General features: G+C 41.3%; 1 protein-coding gene across 1 annotated transcript in view; it reads right to left on the minus strand.

The window, feature by feature from the left end:
* The window catches only part of nphp4 (nephronophthisis 4), a 173,375-nt gene that overhangs the window by 145,290 nt on the left and 11,006 nt on the right, over positions 1 to 17,079 (minus strand). Inside the window, exon 3 of the mRNA XM_084186484.1 lies at positions 2,566 to 2,735. Within this exon, the coding sequence (XP_084042610.1) occupies positions 2,566 to 2,735 (170 nt within the window). The remainder of the gene's footprint in view (positions 1 to 2,565; positions 2,736 to 17,079) is intronic.

Below are 17,079 nucleotides of genomic sequence, written 5' to 3' on the forward strand. Positions count from 1 at the left end.
CAATAGATACTGATACACATGAAACATTTAAATACATCCTTAAAATATTGGAATTAGTGAAAATGTTACATTTTCTTAGAATAACTTCTTGTGTGTCTTTATATATTTTTTTAGCTTTATCTGTGTTCTGTGGACGTTAGATGACTAAGACGGGTTTCACATTAAACACATTAAAGTGCAAGCGCTTTTCTTGCTAATGACATTCCTGAAGGGTCTGAAATTAGCTCTATAGCACCAGAGTGGCTGGTGAATGTCTACTGCACCCAGTGGAATAAAATGTTAACACAATTAAATATCGCAAAGCTGAATGAGGTAGGCCTATTCTAACGCGGTGTCAGAGGAAGGCCCTCAAAATTGTCAAAGACTCCAGCCACCCTAGTCAGACTGTTCTCTCTGCTACCGCACGGCAAGCGGTACCGGAGCGCCAAGTCTAGGTCCAAAAGGCTTCTCAACAGCTTCAAACCCCAAGCCATAAGACTCCTGAACAGCTAATCATGGCTACCCGGAATACTGCCCCCCCACGCATGACTGTAAGTCGCTTTGGATAAAAGCGTCTGCTAAATGGCATATTTTATTTTTATTTTTTTTTTTGCTGTAAGGTTAGACTATGTGCAGGAGGCAGGAGCGTTGGAAAGTTGAAATCATTTGAACTTGGAGCTAGGGCTGGACGATACGGCCTAAAAATCATATCTCCATCTTTTCAAACTTATGGGCGATTCATAATATATATCTGAAAAATAGATATGTTTTCTCGAAACAAGCGTTGTTGTACAATTAAAGGTCAAATACACTGCATTTCAAACAGTCAGTAATAATCTAATGAATTCAGGGCTTGTGAAGTTATACCTAGGCTAAATATAGGCCTTCCACAACCATAAGACCCACTAATTATTTTATTATTTTATCAAAATAGTTTAACCTGATTTTTTTGCAATAATCACTGATCTGGCTTTCAAGTCTGTCTATGCAAATGCCCTTTTTAGTTAAAAATGTAACTAGAACCATGCATAATGCACATTCACTAATAATGACTAACTTCTTGTAGCAGGCATTAGGCTATAGAAAATTAAACACAGGTCTCATCAACAATCTCTGAAGTCCATGTGCTAGTGATTAGCCAGCTAATCTATATATTTCAAGTTTAGCCAAAGCCCAACTTGGATCTATGTGCTAGCTAACCAGGTTGAACAGTTGAATTATTATGAACACCTTCTGTCTGTTTCCAACTGTTTGAAAAGCATGTTAGCCTTTCCACTTTGTTCAGATGTTGAAATCAAGTGGCCTACCTTATTTCTCAGAATGAGAACGAGTTGCCAATTCCTTATATAATTGTGTTTTATGCTTATTGCAAATGTATAAAACACAGACTAGACAGCTAGTATAACAGTCTTTGGCTAAAATGCTGCTAGCGGTATGTGGTACCCCAATGCCGCGCGCGACAAACTGAGCATTCCTTTTCCAGAATCAATGTTCAGTGGTGTCTGCTCTGCATGCAATTTGAGTAGTTGAGACATAAAAAGGGTATTGTTAGAAAAGTTAACTTCTCCTCTATTACAGTAAAATAATGTCTCAATGTGTTTCAGTGTCCATATGACCAATTGTGTTGGATCAAACCTCAAATGCAAATAGCGACTTGAAACCGCTTGTCAGAGAGGAAGATGTGACCTCTCAACTTTGTTGGCATGATGGGCTTGGTGTGTGTGTGTAAACCATAGAGGAAGAGGTGAAGCAAGAGGTTTCACTCTCGCTAAAATCTGTCCAAAATAAGGCCAATGCATTTCTATGGGGTTATTTTGGACCGAAGCTTGTCGCCTGTCTTTCCGCCTTTGGACTCCCATTGTTAGGGCGGAGACGTGCATCTTGTCATTATATACAGAACTCTGGTGTAAATGGGAAGGTGCACACAGCACAGAGGACCAAAAGAGACGAGACCAAAAATACAACACGAGAACAAGCAGACATAAACGCTCATAAAAATGAAAAATAACTAAACCTTGATTCTCTCAAAAACATACATTTAGAATGAATTCAATATATCGCCCAGCCCTACTTGGAGCCCCCAAATACTCTCGGCACGTGCCACTGATATAAATGCCACTATTCAGAGCCTATGCGCTCCTCCTCCTCCATAGGAAAACCAATGGCTGACCCAATGCTGTTGTTGCAAATGTAATGCAAAACTCCTTAAAGGCTAATAGAGGTACAAGTATACAATAATAATACAAGTAGTAAAGTATTATACCTGTCGGTTTTAAGTGTTACACAACATTGAATAGACCTATTTCCTACAAGGAAAAGTACACTTGGTTTTTTCTTCCCTCAATGACAGAAGGGGTCTTGATTCAATATCAATCAAATATTTTTCTATTGTTGAATTTACATTTAAATGAATCTTCCTTCATGTGCTAAATTGATGGTGAATTGACCTCAACCCTGTAGTGGTCTAGACTACAGACTAACTACGAGTTGATCATCTCCTATGATAATCCTTCACATGGCTCTTGATGGGAAAATTCTGAGACTGTAATTAAGGTGTGTGTTGTTTATCAGGACATAGCTAATCACCTTCTGTCCCCCTTGGTGGACTGAGGTTCTGTCCTGCTGGAGAAGATGTGCAGGATGGCGAAGCCACACCCCAGTGCATGCTGGGAGCCATCTGCCCTGGGCTGTAACGCCACCAGCTCCACCACGGCCACCACGCTTGGCAGACGCAGAGAGGTGTGGAGGTACACCACCTACGGAACACACACACAGGACAAGACATGATTGAATGAATGAGTGAGTGAGCGAGCGAGTGCCAAGATCATTAGTATTAGTAGGATTAGTATTGAGGTTAAACAGTGGGGTACGCAAAGAAAACACACTGGCACAATTGATCATTAACTACTACACCACCTGCAAAGGAAACAAGAGATTAAGACACAGTGAGCTAGTGCTGAGCTATTAGTGCATTTTGATTATAAAAAAATCTATCACGGTTTTCGATTTGGTTTCAATAAAATAAAACATTAAATGCACTAATAAAACAATTAATAAAAGTCCCATGATGGTAGTGACTGCCCATTACTGCTGATCACTTATTAACCATCATTTATTATATAATAGTTCAGTTGTGTATATTACATTTGTTTTATTTGATGACTTTATTATTTAATTCCAAGTCATCATCTCATCTCTATAGAGCTGCGGCCTATGCTGTCTGACTAAATCACTATTTTGGTAGTTCTTCAAAGTAAATAAGGTATACTTTTGACTGCTAAATGCCAACTATAAATCACTTGGATCATGCATTTTCAGGTAGAGATACCTTGAAGCAACTGCTCTCTATCCCTGTCGATGGTGCATTCTTCTGTCTCCCTCTCCGTGTCTGCCCCACACTAACCTTATGTAGCAGGCGCAAAAGAAACACACAGACCGGACAAGTAGGCCCGCAATAGATTATGGTCATTGTAATTAATTACCACGTTTTCTGCGCTAAACTATGTTGAATATTGGCCTGTTGGAAACTACAACTCCTTACTACAATCGTACAGTTCGGTCTTGATCTGATTTATTTCTAGAGAAACTGTGCAATGTGCATTCGGTTAATGCTCCGCACTACAATGAGCAGAGCGAGTGTTCATTTCAAAGCCAATTGAATGACTGACACATTGAGATACAGTTGCACTACATATTACTTTCAGGTACTTATGATAAATTGAGGTATTATTGCACTTGATGTGAAGGAACAGAAACATACACTTTCAAAGAGAAAGATCCGTGGGTGTGAACAATATGGACGAAGTGGGGGAAGAAGATTTCAAACAAAGAGGTAGCCAAGTATTTTCAATAGCTTAATGCGGTTAGTCTGAGGTGATTATTTCTTACGAAAACATGTTTTCTTTCATATTTGTCCTTTTTGGTGAAATTATCTCTGGTTATGCCAAGCCCAGTGCAGTCTGTCTCCAGATATGTCCCTGGTTTGTAAATGAGAGCCAGACAGACACCCAGGGTTGCAGAGATCCTAGCTCAGTGGGGGGAGGAGAGCATCAAATATAGCATCCTAAAGAAGAAGGATTTTCACAGGTACACCCCCCAGTAAGACAGGGGCTTTTTCTCACTTAACTTCAAATTAGTGGATTCGGCTATTTCAGCAACACCCGTTACTGACAGGTGTAAAAAATCAAGCACACAGCCATGCAATCTCCATAGACAAACATTGGCAGTAGACCTTCATAGGATGCCACCTTTCCAACAAGTCAGTTCGGCAGATTTCTGACCTACTAGAGCTGCCCTGGTCAACTGTAAGTGCTGTTATTGTGAAGTGGAAACATCTAGGAGCAACAACGGCTCAGCCACGAAGTGGTAGGCCACACAAGCTCACAGAATGGGACCGCCGAGTGCTGAAGCGCGTAGCGCGTAAAACTCGTCTGTCCTCAGTTGCAACACTCACTACCGAGTTCCAAACTGCATCTGGAAGCAACATCAGCACAATAACTGTTTGTCGGGAGCTTCATGAAATCGGTTTCCATGGCCGAGCAGCTGCACACAAGCCTAAGATCACCATGCGCAATGCCAAGTGTCAAATAGAGTGGTGTAAAGCTCGCCGCCATTGGACTCTGGAGCAGTGGAAATGTGTTCTCTGGAGTGATGAATCACGCTTCACCATCTTGCAGTCCGACGGACGAATCTGGGTTTGGCGGATGCCAGGAGAACGCTACCTGCCCGAATGCATAGCGCCAACTGTAAAGTTTCATGGTTCGGGCTAGGCCCCTTAGTTCCAGTGAAGGGACATCTTAACGCTACAGCATACAATGACATTCTAGACAATTCTGTGCTTCCAACTTTGTGGCAACAGTTTGGGGAAGGCCCTTTCCTCTTTCAGGATTACAATGCCCCGTGCAAAAAGCGAGGTCCATACAGAAATGGTTTGTCGAGATCGGTGAGGAAGAACTTGACTGGCCTGCACAGAGCCCTGACCTCAACCCCATCGAACACCTTTGCGATTTATTGGAACGAAGACTGAAAGCCAGGCCTATTCGCCCAACATCAGTGCCTGACCTCACTAATGCTCTTGTGGCTGAATGGAAGCAAGTCCCTGCAGCAATGTTCCAACATCTAGTGGAAAGACTTCCCAGAAGAGTGGAGGCTGTTACTGCAGCAAAGGGGGGACCAACTCCATATTAATGCACATGATTTTGGAATGAGATGTTTGATGAGCAGGTGTCCACATACTTTTGGTCATGTATTGTATTTCCCGAAAGAGCATTGCTAGCCTATGCCTTCATAACAAATTAGACTAGGAGAATAATAATATACAGGTAAAAATAACCATCTGCAAAGCCACACATAGCCTATAGTCTATATTTGCATTGCTTTAAATGCACAGCATGAGAGTTAAGCATGATAAACTAGCCAACACATTCTATGATCTATTGGTCCCATAAGCCTGCTTGTTTCCAACATCCAGAACAGAAAAAAATGTTATTGAGTGAAAGACGACAAGAGGTAAGCAAGCTTCAAACACAGAGGCAATTTCTGATGGCCCTGTGCCTCAGCCTGTTCATTTTTACTCTGTTGGCCGCTCCGAGTAGGCAGAGATATATTCCAATTCCAAACCACAGGGGCATCGCATTTTAGGCACATAAATCTTTTATCTTCACCATTTCGTGCACAACATGTTTTAACTCAAAATCACCTCCTGGAAGTTTCTCAAATGCAGCTGCATTAAATGGAGAGAAGGGGGAGGTAAACAAAATAATAAGAAGAAGAAAGAGGAAGAGAGAGAGAGAGAGAGGCTGCCTTGTCAGCCAGGCCTTTGCTATTCGCAAAAGAGGATAGCATCAAGTACATTGAGCCTCGCACTTTAAAGATCTCGACTTGGTACATGATTCATCATTAACACAATATGCACTTGACCTTGTCAAGAACAATTCAATGATCCAGAAAGTTATGGTTGACAATGTCTTAGAATTCTGCATGGCTGACTCTGAATTAGTATGGAGAAATCCAATCCTAAACACCATGGAAGAGCCTGATTAGAAATTAATTGAAATAGATATTTTTCAAACAGTAATCTTGTCTCGTTCTAGAATGGCATTGTGCACAGCTTCCGTGCATGTGCGTGCATGTGTGCGTTGAAAGCTCAGAGAAATGTGCTGGCAAACACAAATACCGTCTGAGCTTAGGAAATGTAACACATCCCCAAATAGTGTATTTAATTCAATATTCATAGATTGAAAACTTTCCCTCTCCTATTATTATATATATTTGTTTACCTTAATTCACAAATCAAAAGGCGTATCTTAAAGTGAACTTCACTTGAACCGCTCGGTGTTGAATAAACAGAGTTGTAGGATTCCATATTTTCTATAATGTTCACCCAAGTTTACTCCCCTGTAATAATATTGATTTGAATTGTGGTTAGAGACGCAGCCCCTAGTTTCCAGGCTATCCACGGTGGATGTTGTTCAAAACATGGATTTCCAATTCAAAGACGGAGTCCTCCTTTGTCTAGAGCTTCTCTTTGATTCTCCTCCAAATTGATTCCCTTCCAATTCCTCTAAAATCAACTGCTCTTATCCAAATATCCTTTCTCGATTTGCAGGGATTCCAATAACTGGAGGACAGAGTTTAACAAACAAATGCAAACTCTGAACATGATTAAGATCTTAAACAAAGATATGGAGCCAACTCAAAACCAGAGAGAAGGGTATCAACGGATGCAATGTGACTTTGACCCCTTCAAACAAAAAGGCACAGTTTTCCAATCCCAACGTCATCATTCATTTGTCAGAATCTTCTTCACTCTCTCACTGACATCTACAGGCTATTATTGTGAGGGGCAAGCCACACGCCCACCATCACATAGCAGATGACACTTGAATTACATTCGAATTCACTTCAGTGACACTTCAAATCACCAACCATAGAATTTGGAATTAGAATACTAGAATGGACATGAACCTTCTTATGATGTGATAAAGGTCAGACATTTTGGTCAGGGAGTTGGTCAATCATGGTTTGCCGGTGCTGTGATAAAGGTAACAAAACATTTCTGCAGCATTGAAGGTCCCCAAGAACACAGTGTTCTCCATCATTCTTACATTTATGAAGTTTGGAACCACAAAGACTCTTCCTAGAGCTGGCTGCCCGGCCAAACTGAGCAATCGGGGAGATGGGCCTTGGTCAGGGAGGTGACCAAGAACCCAATGGTCACTCTGACAGAACTCCAGAGTTCCTCTGTGGAGATGGGAGAACATTCCAGAAGGACAACCATCTCTGCAACACTCCACCAATCAGGCCTTTATGGTAGGGTGGCCAGATGGAAGCGACTCCTCAGTAAAAGGCACGACAGCCCGCTTGGAGTTTGCTAAAGGCACCTAAAAGACTCTCAGGCCATGAGAAACCAGATTTTCTGGTCTGATGAAACCAAGATTGATCTGTTTGGCCTGAATACCAAGCGTCACGTCTGGAGGAAACCAGGCATCGCTCACCACCTGGCCAATACCATCCCTACGGTGAAGCATGGTGGTGGGTATTTTTTTCAGCGGCAGGGACTGGATCGAAGGAAAGATTAATGGAGCAAAGTACAGAGAGATCCTTGATGAAAACCTGCTCCAGAGCGCTCAGGACCTCAGACTGGGGCGAAGGTTCACCTTCCAACAGGACAATGACCCTAAGCACACAGCCAAGACCACGCAGGAGTGGCTTCGGGACAAGTCTCTGAATGTCCTTGAGTGGCCCAGCCAGAGCCTGGACTTGAACCCGATCGAACATCTCTAGAGAGACCTGAAAATAGCTGTGCAGCGACGCTCCCCATCCAACCTGACAGAGCTTGAGAGGATCTGCAGAGAAGAATAGGAGAAACTCCCCAAACACAGGTGTGCCAAGCTTGTAGGGTCATACCCAAGAAGACTCAAGGCTATAATTGCTGGCAAAGGTGCATCAACAAAGTATTGAGTAAAGGGTCTGAATACTTATGTAAATGTGATTTTATATATTTTTATTTTTTTATAAATTAGCTAAAATTTCTAACAACCTGTTTTTGCTTTGTCATTATGGGGTATTGTGTGTAGATTGACGAAGGAAAAAAACAATTTAATCAATTTTAGAATAAGGCTGTAATGTAACAAAATGTGGAAAAAGTCAAGGGGTCTGAATACTTTCCGAATGCATTGTATTTAGGCCTATGCACATGCATAAGCTCTAATATCCGTATGGTTGATTTGAATTAATCATCACCTTAGAAATTGCTGTCCATTTTGTTGTGTTGTGCTTTGAAACAACATCCACAACGACCATGTTTTCCACTCATTTTCAACCTTTTGTTGAACTTCTTTCTTCAAATTGATCAATCACAGTGAGATGAGTTTTAAAAGCATGATACTGTTTTGATGATAAGTGATTGATGTCAGAATGGTTAGAGGGACAATAGAGCCCTGAGTACCAGGCAATTAGCAACCTGATGGTCGTTAGTGAGTTGGGTACTACCAATGCATGTCCAGAGTGCATAGGAGATTACCGTGGAATTTTACTGCGGTCATGACTCATGACTGCCGGTGTGCCAGTAATACGGTCACCGCAACAGCCCTAACTATTCCCAGTATTGTAAAACATTGTCATTACACAATCAAATCAATGATGTGTGTGTTCTGCCTGTGTTCTGATCTGTTATCAATGATAATACCACAATTATTGTGAATACTCTGATTAATATAATGGTTTGATTTAAATGTTTAAATGCTTTGCAAGAAGAAGGATTTCCCTAATAATCGTGTTCACATGGGCACATTTGATGATCAGGCTACCTGATGGGACTTTGAAAAATGAAACTCACAAGGCAGATGCTGTTAAGCTCTCCCAAGCTGTAAGAAAAAAATATATATATACACACAATGTAGTGTTTTGAAAAATAGGCCATTCAGTAACAATATTTCAACTTGTTTCACCACAAGAACACCACTAAACCCTTGTTAAGTTTAATAATATAGGTTAGAGCTAGATAAGAGCTAAATAATCCATGAGAGAGAGTCCACAAATTTACACGGCTGTGTACAGGTTACCTTTGAACTGTAAAAATGGCTACTAATGTCATCTAACACTATACTGTGTGGCTTACCTCTGTGTGAGAGTGTGTCCCTAAACTGTGAATAGAATATGACTGAGTGAGAAAATTATCATTTGTAACTGAATCTACTTGAAAGTAACAAAGCAAATCTATAGGATTATGTGTATGTCAATCACAGCCTGTTGATTTACTTTCTGGCAATGTTTATGACATTTTAGTTGACTTACGTAAGTGAGAGGGAAGGGACACTGAATGGTGAAAGCCACGAAAGATGTTCAGATTTAAGGGTTGGGTACCCAGGTGTGTGTGTATGTATGAGTCGTTTTTAGGGAAGTTATGTTGAGTGTTACTTGTTTGGGTAAATTACTGTTAATTGCTACAGTTGTATACAAGCAACTTAATCCAGACCAGTCTACATGTTTTAAAGTTTGAACCGCGTTTCTAGCTTAAACGGTAGAGGAGTAGCGTTCCAAATAATAATAAGTATGTAGAAGATGTAAAGTGGGGACTCTTGCGTCGCAAGCCACATTAATAATGAATTTAAAGAATGTATCTGCACTGTATGTTTGTTATCTAGGTAGCCAGCCAGTTTTAGAGGAATGATTGCATACATTTTTTCAAATTAACTACCAATATGCCAACATTCCATTCAAACAATCCACAGCCATACACTGGCTATTAAGACTTAGATAAGTTGTAAATACAAAAAGTACTGATGATATTGTATCATACTGTATAATAGCATTCAAAGCTTTCCAAGAAATGCTAAATTGCCTACAGAAAGTATTCACATTGTTTTGTTACAGCCTGATCTCAAAATGGATTAAATATATTTTTTTCTCACCCATCTACACACAATACCCCATAATGACAAAGAGAAAACATGTTTTTTGAAAATTTTGCAAATGTATTGAAATCTCTCATTAACATAAGTATTCACATAAGTATTCACACCCCAGTGATTACAGCTGTGAATCTTTCCGGGTAAATCTCTAAGAACCTTCCACACCTGGATTAAATGGTGGAAAAAGTACCCAATTCTCATATTTGAGTAAAAGTAAAGATACCTTAATAGAAAACGACTCAAGTAACAAACCCAATAAAATCCTACTTGAGTAAAAGTCTAAAAGTATTTGGTTTTAAATATACTTAAGTAGCAAAAGTAAATGTGATCGTATCAAAAGTAAAAGCATAAATCATTTCACATTCCTTATATTAAGCAAACCAGATGGCACGATTTTCTTGTTTTTAAAATATATGGCTAGCCAGGGGCGCACGCCAACACTCATTTACAAACAAAGCATTTGTGTTTAGTGAGTCTGCCACATCAGAGACAGTAGGGATGACCAGGGATGTTCTCTTGATAAGTGTGTGAATTGGACCATTTTCCTGTCCTGCTAAGCATTCGAAATGTAACGAGTACTTTTGGGTGTCAGGGAAAATGTATGGAGTAAAAAGTACATTATTTTCATAAGGAATAAAAGTAAATAAAGTATTTTTTACTTAAGTACTTTACACCACTGCCTGAATTGTGCAACATTTGCTCATTATTCTTTTCAAAATTCTTCAAGCTCTGTCAAATTGGTTGTTGATCATTGCTAGACAACCATTTTCAGGTCTTGCCATAGATTTTCAAGTAGATTTCAGTCAAAACTGTAAACTCAGCCACTCAGGAACATTCACTGTCTTCTTGGTAAGCAACTCAAGTTTAAATGTGTCCTTGTGTTTTAGGTTATTGTCCTGCTGAAAGGTGAATTCATCTCACAGTGTCTGGTGGAAAGCAGACTCAACCAGGTTTTCCTCTAGGATCAGTCCTTAACAATTATAAGCATACCCATAACATGATGCAACCACCACTATGCTTGAAAATATGGAGAGTGGTACTCAGTAATGTGTTGTATTGGATTTGCCCCAAACATAACACTTTGTATTCAGGACAAAAAGTTAATTGCTTTGCCACATTTTTTGCAGTATTACTTCAGTGCCTTGTCGCAAACCAGATGCAAGTTTGGGAATATTTGTATTCTGTGCAGGCTTCCTTCTTTTCACTCTGTCAATTAGGTTAATATTGTGGAGTAACTACAATGTTCTTAATCCATCCTCAGTTTTCTCCTATCACAGCCATTAAACTCTAACTGTTTTAAAGTCACCATTGGCCTCATGGTGAAATCCTTGAGCGGTCTCCTTCCTCTCCGGGAACTGAGTTAGGAAGGACGCCTGTATCTTTGTAGTGACTGGATGTATTGATACACCATCCAAAGTGTAACTAATAACTTCACCAAACTCAAAGGGATATGTCTGCTTCTAACAATAAGTGCCCTTCTTTGCGAGGCATTGGAAAACCTCCCTGGTCTTTGTGGTTGAATCTGTGTTTGAAATTCACAGCTCGACTGAGGGACCTTAAAGATAATTGTGTGGGGTACAGAGATGAGGTAGTCATTCAAAAAATCATGTTAAACACTATTATTGCGCACAGAGTGAGTCCATGCAACTTATGTGACTTGTTAAGCAAATTGTTACTCCTGAACTTATTTAGGCTTGCCATAACAAAGGGGTTGAATACTTATTGTGTGTAGGCCAGTGACCAAAAATCTCAATTTAACTAATTTTAAATTCAGGCTGTAACACAACGAAATGTGGAAAAAGTCAAGGGATGTGAATACATTCTGAAGGCACTTTATTTTAGAGGCTATTTATACAGAACAGAAATTTGATAGGATCTCTATGTCACCAACATTGTCTAGGCAACAAACAGAGGCAACTCATTCCAAATAGGCCTACTAGCAATGCACAGTCACACACTCAGAACCTTGCAGAAACGCTGTTTGACATCTTGCCCCTTCCCGTCGCCACAGGAGTGCGAGGATGTCAATGGGAAAACAGCTTGCGCGCTGGCAATGCCAGGAATAACATATGCTTTACCTAATGAGAGGTTATTCTCAAGCAACTTGGTCAACAAAACCATTAATCGAGTGTCACGGGGTAAATATTCCTGTGAATGTGACAAAGGCAAAAAGAGCTGTAATAGGGCTACATTCAAACATCATCATGTAGGCTATAGCTCTAAAGCCCAGGCAGCACCAGCAGTAGCAGAAGAAGCAGCCTGTCAGAGACAGCAGATAGGGGATTATAGTCAGCCGCTGGGTTGTGGGTGACTGATAAATTAACTATATGCGAGAGGGGGTTTGTTATACAACATTGAGTACATATCATCGGGGCTCTCTGCGTTAAAACAACCCGCCGCTTTTTACTGTTGCGTGGGACGATGTTATATGGCATCTGACTGTCATCGTTATAAATGTGCAGTGTTTGGAGCAATTAAATCCCAGCCCAACATGGATGTGATAGAAGTGGGCCCTAAACTACTGTCTCACTGACATTTCAAATTCATTACCTGCGCATTCCCTCTAGGATTTTGGGGTAGACGTCCTATCTCCTTCGTATTATTGTTCAGAATTTCATTGTTATTATAAAAACCTGACAAGTTAAAGTAGCGGTTAGAACGTTGGGCCAGTACTGAAAGGTCGCTGGTTCGAATACCTGAGCCGACAAGGAGAAACATTTTGTCCTTCCTTGTTTTAGTCCATTCTGTTCCATTTGGTGCCGAATGAATACAACCCAGGCTGAGCACACGGGGGACTGAACTCATAAAATACAGTAAACAAAGCCCTTGTAAATGACTTTTAGCATGGAGGGCTCTTTATAAGGATGCTCTAATTGACAGAGGCAGGTCGTCAAACCCAGGAGATTCCCCATGAGAAAGAAAGAAAGAAAGAAAGAAAGAAAGAAAGAAAGAAAGAAAGAAAGAAAGAAAGAAAGAAAGAAAGAAAGAAAGAAAGAAAGAAAGAAAGAAAGAAAGAAAGAAAGAAAGAAAGAAAGAAAGAAAGAAAGAAAGAAAGAAAGAAAGAAAGAAAGAAAGAAAGAAAGAAAGAAAGAAAGAAAGAAAGAAAGAAAGAAAGAAAGAAAGAAAGAAAGAAAGAAAGAAAGAAAGAAAGAAAGAAAGAAAGAAAGAAAGAAAGAAAGAAAGAAAGAAAGAAAGAAAGAAAGAAAGAAAGAAAGAAAGAAAGAAAGAAAGAAAGAAAGAAAGAAAGAAAGAAAGAAAGAAAGAAAGAAAGAAAGAAAGAAAGAAAGAAAGAAAGAGTGAGAGAGCGAAAGAGAGAGTGAGAGAGCGAAAGAGAGTGAGACAGAGAGAGACAGAGCGAGACAGAGCGAGAGGGGCGAACAGAGGGCATTTACATGCAGGACGTGGAGACAGGCACGGGCAACACGAGTCAGCTACCTGGGCGTCATACAATAGCAGAGCCGGCGTAATGAGCAGAGCAGGAATCATCTGTTCATTTGGACCTAACATGTAAACACGCTGCCCTTTGAACATATGGCACTAAAACACTAACCTGAGTGAGCAAGTCAGCTCCAGTCGCTTCCAGTGAATAGTTAAATATGCGAGAGATGGGTCATATTTGTTAGGCCACAGACGGAAGAAAATGGACTGAAACAGGGAGGGACTACCTGAACCTGTCCAATAAGAAAAACGTGTTTTTGTTTTCCATTACCATTTTATTTTGCTATGGTATGGTGAGCCCTAATGTATACGACCAAGACTTCATTCTGTGATTTAGTCCATATGTGTGGGTCTGTGTGGTAACATAGGGTTCTACATTATTCACTTGCTCATTGCTGCTTAGAATATACAGTGCATTCAGAAAGTATTCAGACCCCTGACTTTTTCCACATTTTGTTACGTTACAGCCTTATTCTAAAATGGAGCTCATCAATCTACACACAATACCCCATAATAACAAAGCAAAAACAAGCTTGTAGAATTCTTTGCAAAAAATACATACATAAAAGGAAATATCACATTTACATAAGTATTCAGACCCTTTATTCAGTACTTTGTTGAAGCACCTCTGGCAGATATTACAGCCTTGAGACTTCTTGGGTATGACACTACAAGCTTGGCACACCTGTATTTGGGGAGTTTCTCTCATTCTTCTCTGCAGATCCTCTCAAGCCCTGTCAGGTTGGATGGGGTCTCAAGTCTGGGCTCTCCAGAGATGTTCGATCGGGTTCAAGTCTGGGCTCTAGCTGGGCCACTCTAGTTGGGCCGGTGTCTCTGCTGTGTGCTTAGGGTCATTGTCCTGTTGGAAGGTGAACCTTCGCCCCAGTCTGAAGTCCTGAGCGTCCTGGAGCAGGTTTTCATCAAGGATCTCTCTGTACTGTGCTCCGTTCATCTTTCCCTCGATCCTGACTAGTCTCCCAGTCCCTGCCGCTGAATAACATCCCACAGCATGATGCTGCCACCACCATGCTTCACCGTAGGGATGGTGCCAGGTTTCCTACAAACATGACGCTTGGCATTCAGGCCAAAGAGTTCAATCTTGGTTTCATCAGACCAGAGAATCTTGTTTCTCATGTTCTGAGAGTCCTTTAGGTGCCTTTCGGCAAACTCTAAGCGGGCTGTCATGTGCCTTTTACTTAGTGGCTTCCGTCTGGGCAATCTACCATAAAGGCCTGATTGGTGGAGTGCTGCAGAGATGGTTGTCCTTCTGGAAGGTTCTCCCATCTCCACAGAGGAACTCTGGAGCTCTGTCAGAGTGACCATCGGGTTCTTGGTCACCTCCCTGACCAAGGCCCTTCTCCCCCGATTGCTCAGTTTGGCCAGGCGGCCAGCTCTAGGAAGAGTCTTGGTGGTTCCAAACTTCTTCCTTTTAAGAATGATGGAGGCCACTGTGTTCTTGGGGACCTTCAATGCTGCAGAGATTTTTTGGTACCCTTCCCCAGATCTGTGCCTCGACACAATCCTGCCTCGGAGCTCTACGGACAATTCCTTTGATCTCATGGCTTGATTTTTGCTCCGACATGCACTGTCAACTGTGGGATCTTTTATAGACAGGTGTGTGCCTTTCCAAATCATGTCCAATCAATTTAATTTTACCACATGTGGACTCCAATCAAGTTGTAGAAACATCTCAAGGATGATCAAAGGAAACAGGATGCACCCGAGCTCAATTTTGAGTCTCATAGCAAAGGGTCTGAATACTTATGTAAATAAGGTATTTCAGTTGATGTTTTATACAATTTGTAAACATTTCTAAAAACCTGTTTTCGCTTTGTCATTATGGGGTATTGTGTGTAGATTGATGAGGAAAAATGTTTATTAATTCATTTTAGAATAAGGCTGTAACGTAACAAATTGTGGAAAAAGTCAAGGTGTCCGAATACTTTCCAAATGCACTGTACCTCAAGGCAACCTCCTGCCATGTGACTGTGCCTATGACTTCATGTTAAAGTTAATAATTAAAAAACTGCAAACTCGTCACTCAGCGCATGAAATCCTGCACTAAGGCATATGCTCAGCTGCGTTTGATGTTACCGTCACTAGTATCACCATCAGGTATGGTGATTAGATTTCTTAATTGTGTGCGTGTGTGTTTGGGTGGTTTATGTGACACAAAAGGTTCATTAGGCCTACTTATCTCACATGTAACCACTACTGAACCCAAGAAATGGGAATAAAATATATTTATCAGATGCTACATTAGGGAAGGAATCTCAAGTGTTGGTGGGTCAGAATGTTGTGCCCTCGGCCCCAAAATAACATCTTTAACAGGAAGTGGCTGCTAAATGATTTCCTAGGTGACCCATATCTCATAATTACTGCCTTGCTTTAAGTTGCATCTCCTCATTTAGTGTCTTGCTATTAGTGACCGTAAATTGCTAGCAATCATGCATTTTAGGTCCAGTATCAGGATCTAGGCTGGGTTTAATGTGCTGTAAAAATTGCTTACTTTCATTTGGGAGAGCGTGAGGGTTCTGGCATGTGTGACTCCAAGGACACACACACACACATATGCGCGTGACATATACACGCACACACACACACACACACACACCCACACCTGCTCTCTCATCCTTGAGATGACACAATATAAAAAAATGTGGGAAAAGCGACTTTCATCATCTTTGTTTTATGCTTTGCTCGAGGAGACATCCTAGCTGTCCACATAGTCTGACAAATGAAGGACGTCATTGCAAATTAAAATCATGACCAGAAATGCATCCAGTGGGGTAGGCCTACAGTATATGCCATTATACCAACTGAAGCAACCTAGTAAAGTACTCTCAATCAGCAGAGTTCTTGTCACCTGTGCTCCGTATATCTTCTCTGCTGGCTGTCATTCCTGGACAACAACAACCAGGACTTTAAATGCCCGCAGCTATGTCACAATGACACAGGATCTAATACTCATGGATGAGGTGTCAATATGACGGTGTCAATATGTCACCGGGTCGGCCCTGACACTTAAGTCCTCGGCAAAGAACTGCCCTCTTAATCTCTGACAGGGACAACAGGCTGCTGCATGCATTCTGGAGAGGCATGGAAACAATGATGACAAGAGGCTACTAATGCCACCTCTCCAACTCAGCCCAGGGAGAACATTTACATGTCAAAGCCCCAAGCCACTCTGGACTGGGAGAGGAGTCTCTTCTTCTCTCCCTCCCGAATCTCGCTCGATCCCCTGTTCCATCTCTATTTCGCAGTCTCTCTTTATCCCCACACACAGTCAGAACAGACACCTGGGGAGTGATAGCAGAATAATGGGCCAAGCACATAGCATTGTGTGTGTACGCACGTATGTCAGTGAGAGGGAGAGTGAGAGAGGAAGAAAGAGAGAGAACAAAACGAGAGAGAGCGAGACCTCTCCTCTCATTGCCCCTCTGTCCTGGCTGCTCTGGTCTGGTGACGATGGCAGGGTCTGTGTCTGTGGTCACACAGCGGTAGATTATGGAGCATGCCGCTGGAGTGTGGAAAGCCTTTAAGGAGCAGCTGCTCCACGGGATGTTTACTCCCACAGGAGCTGAAATATTGATCATTCCCAGCCAGGCAAAGCACAGGCCCCAGCCAGCTCCATGTATAATTGAAGTGGGATCTCTCCGAGCACGGCAGTCAAAAAGGGAGAAGAGGAGTTTACCAGCGAAACCCAAAGCCCCACCAGTTAGTTCCCTTTTCGATGTACTTAAATCAT

The sequence above is a fragment of the Coregonus lavaretus genome (genome assembly GCF_964263955.1).
Source record: "Coregonus lavaretus genome assembly, chromosome: 22".
NCBI classification, from domain to species: Eukaryota; Metazoa; Chordata; class Actinopteri; order Salmoniformes; family Salmonidae; genus Coregonus; species Coregonus lavaretus.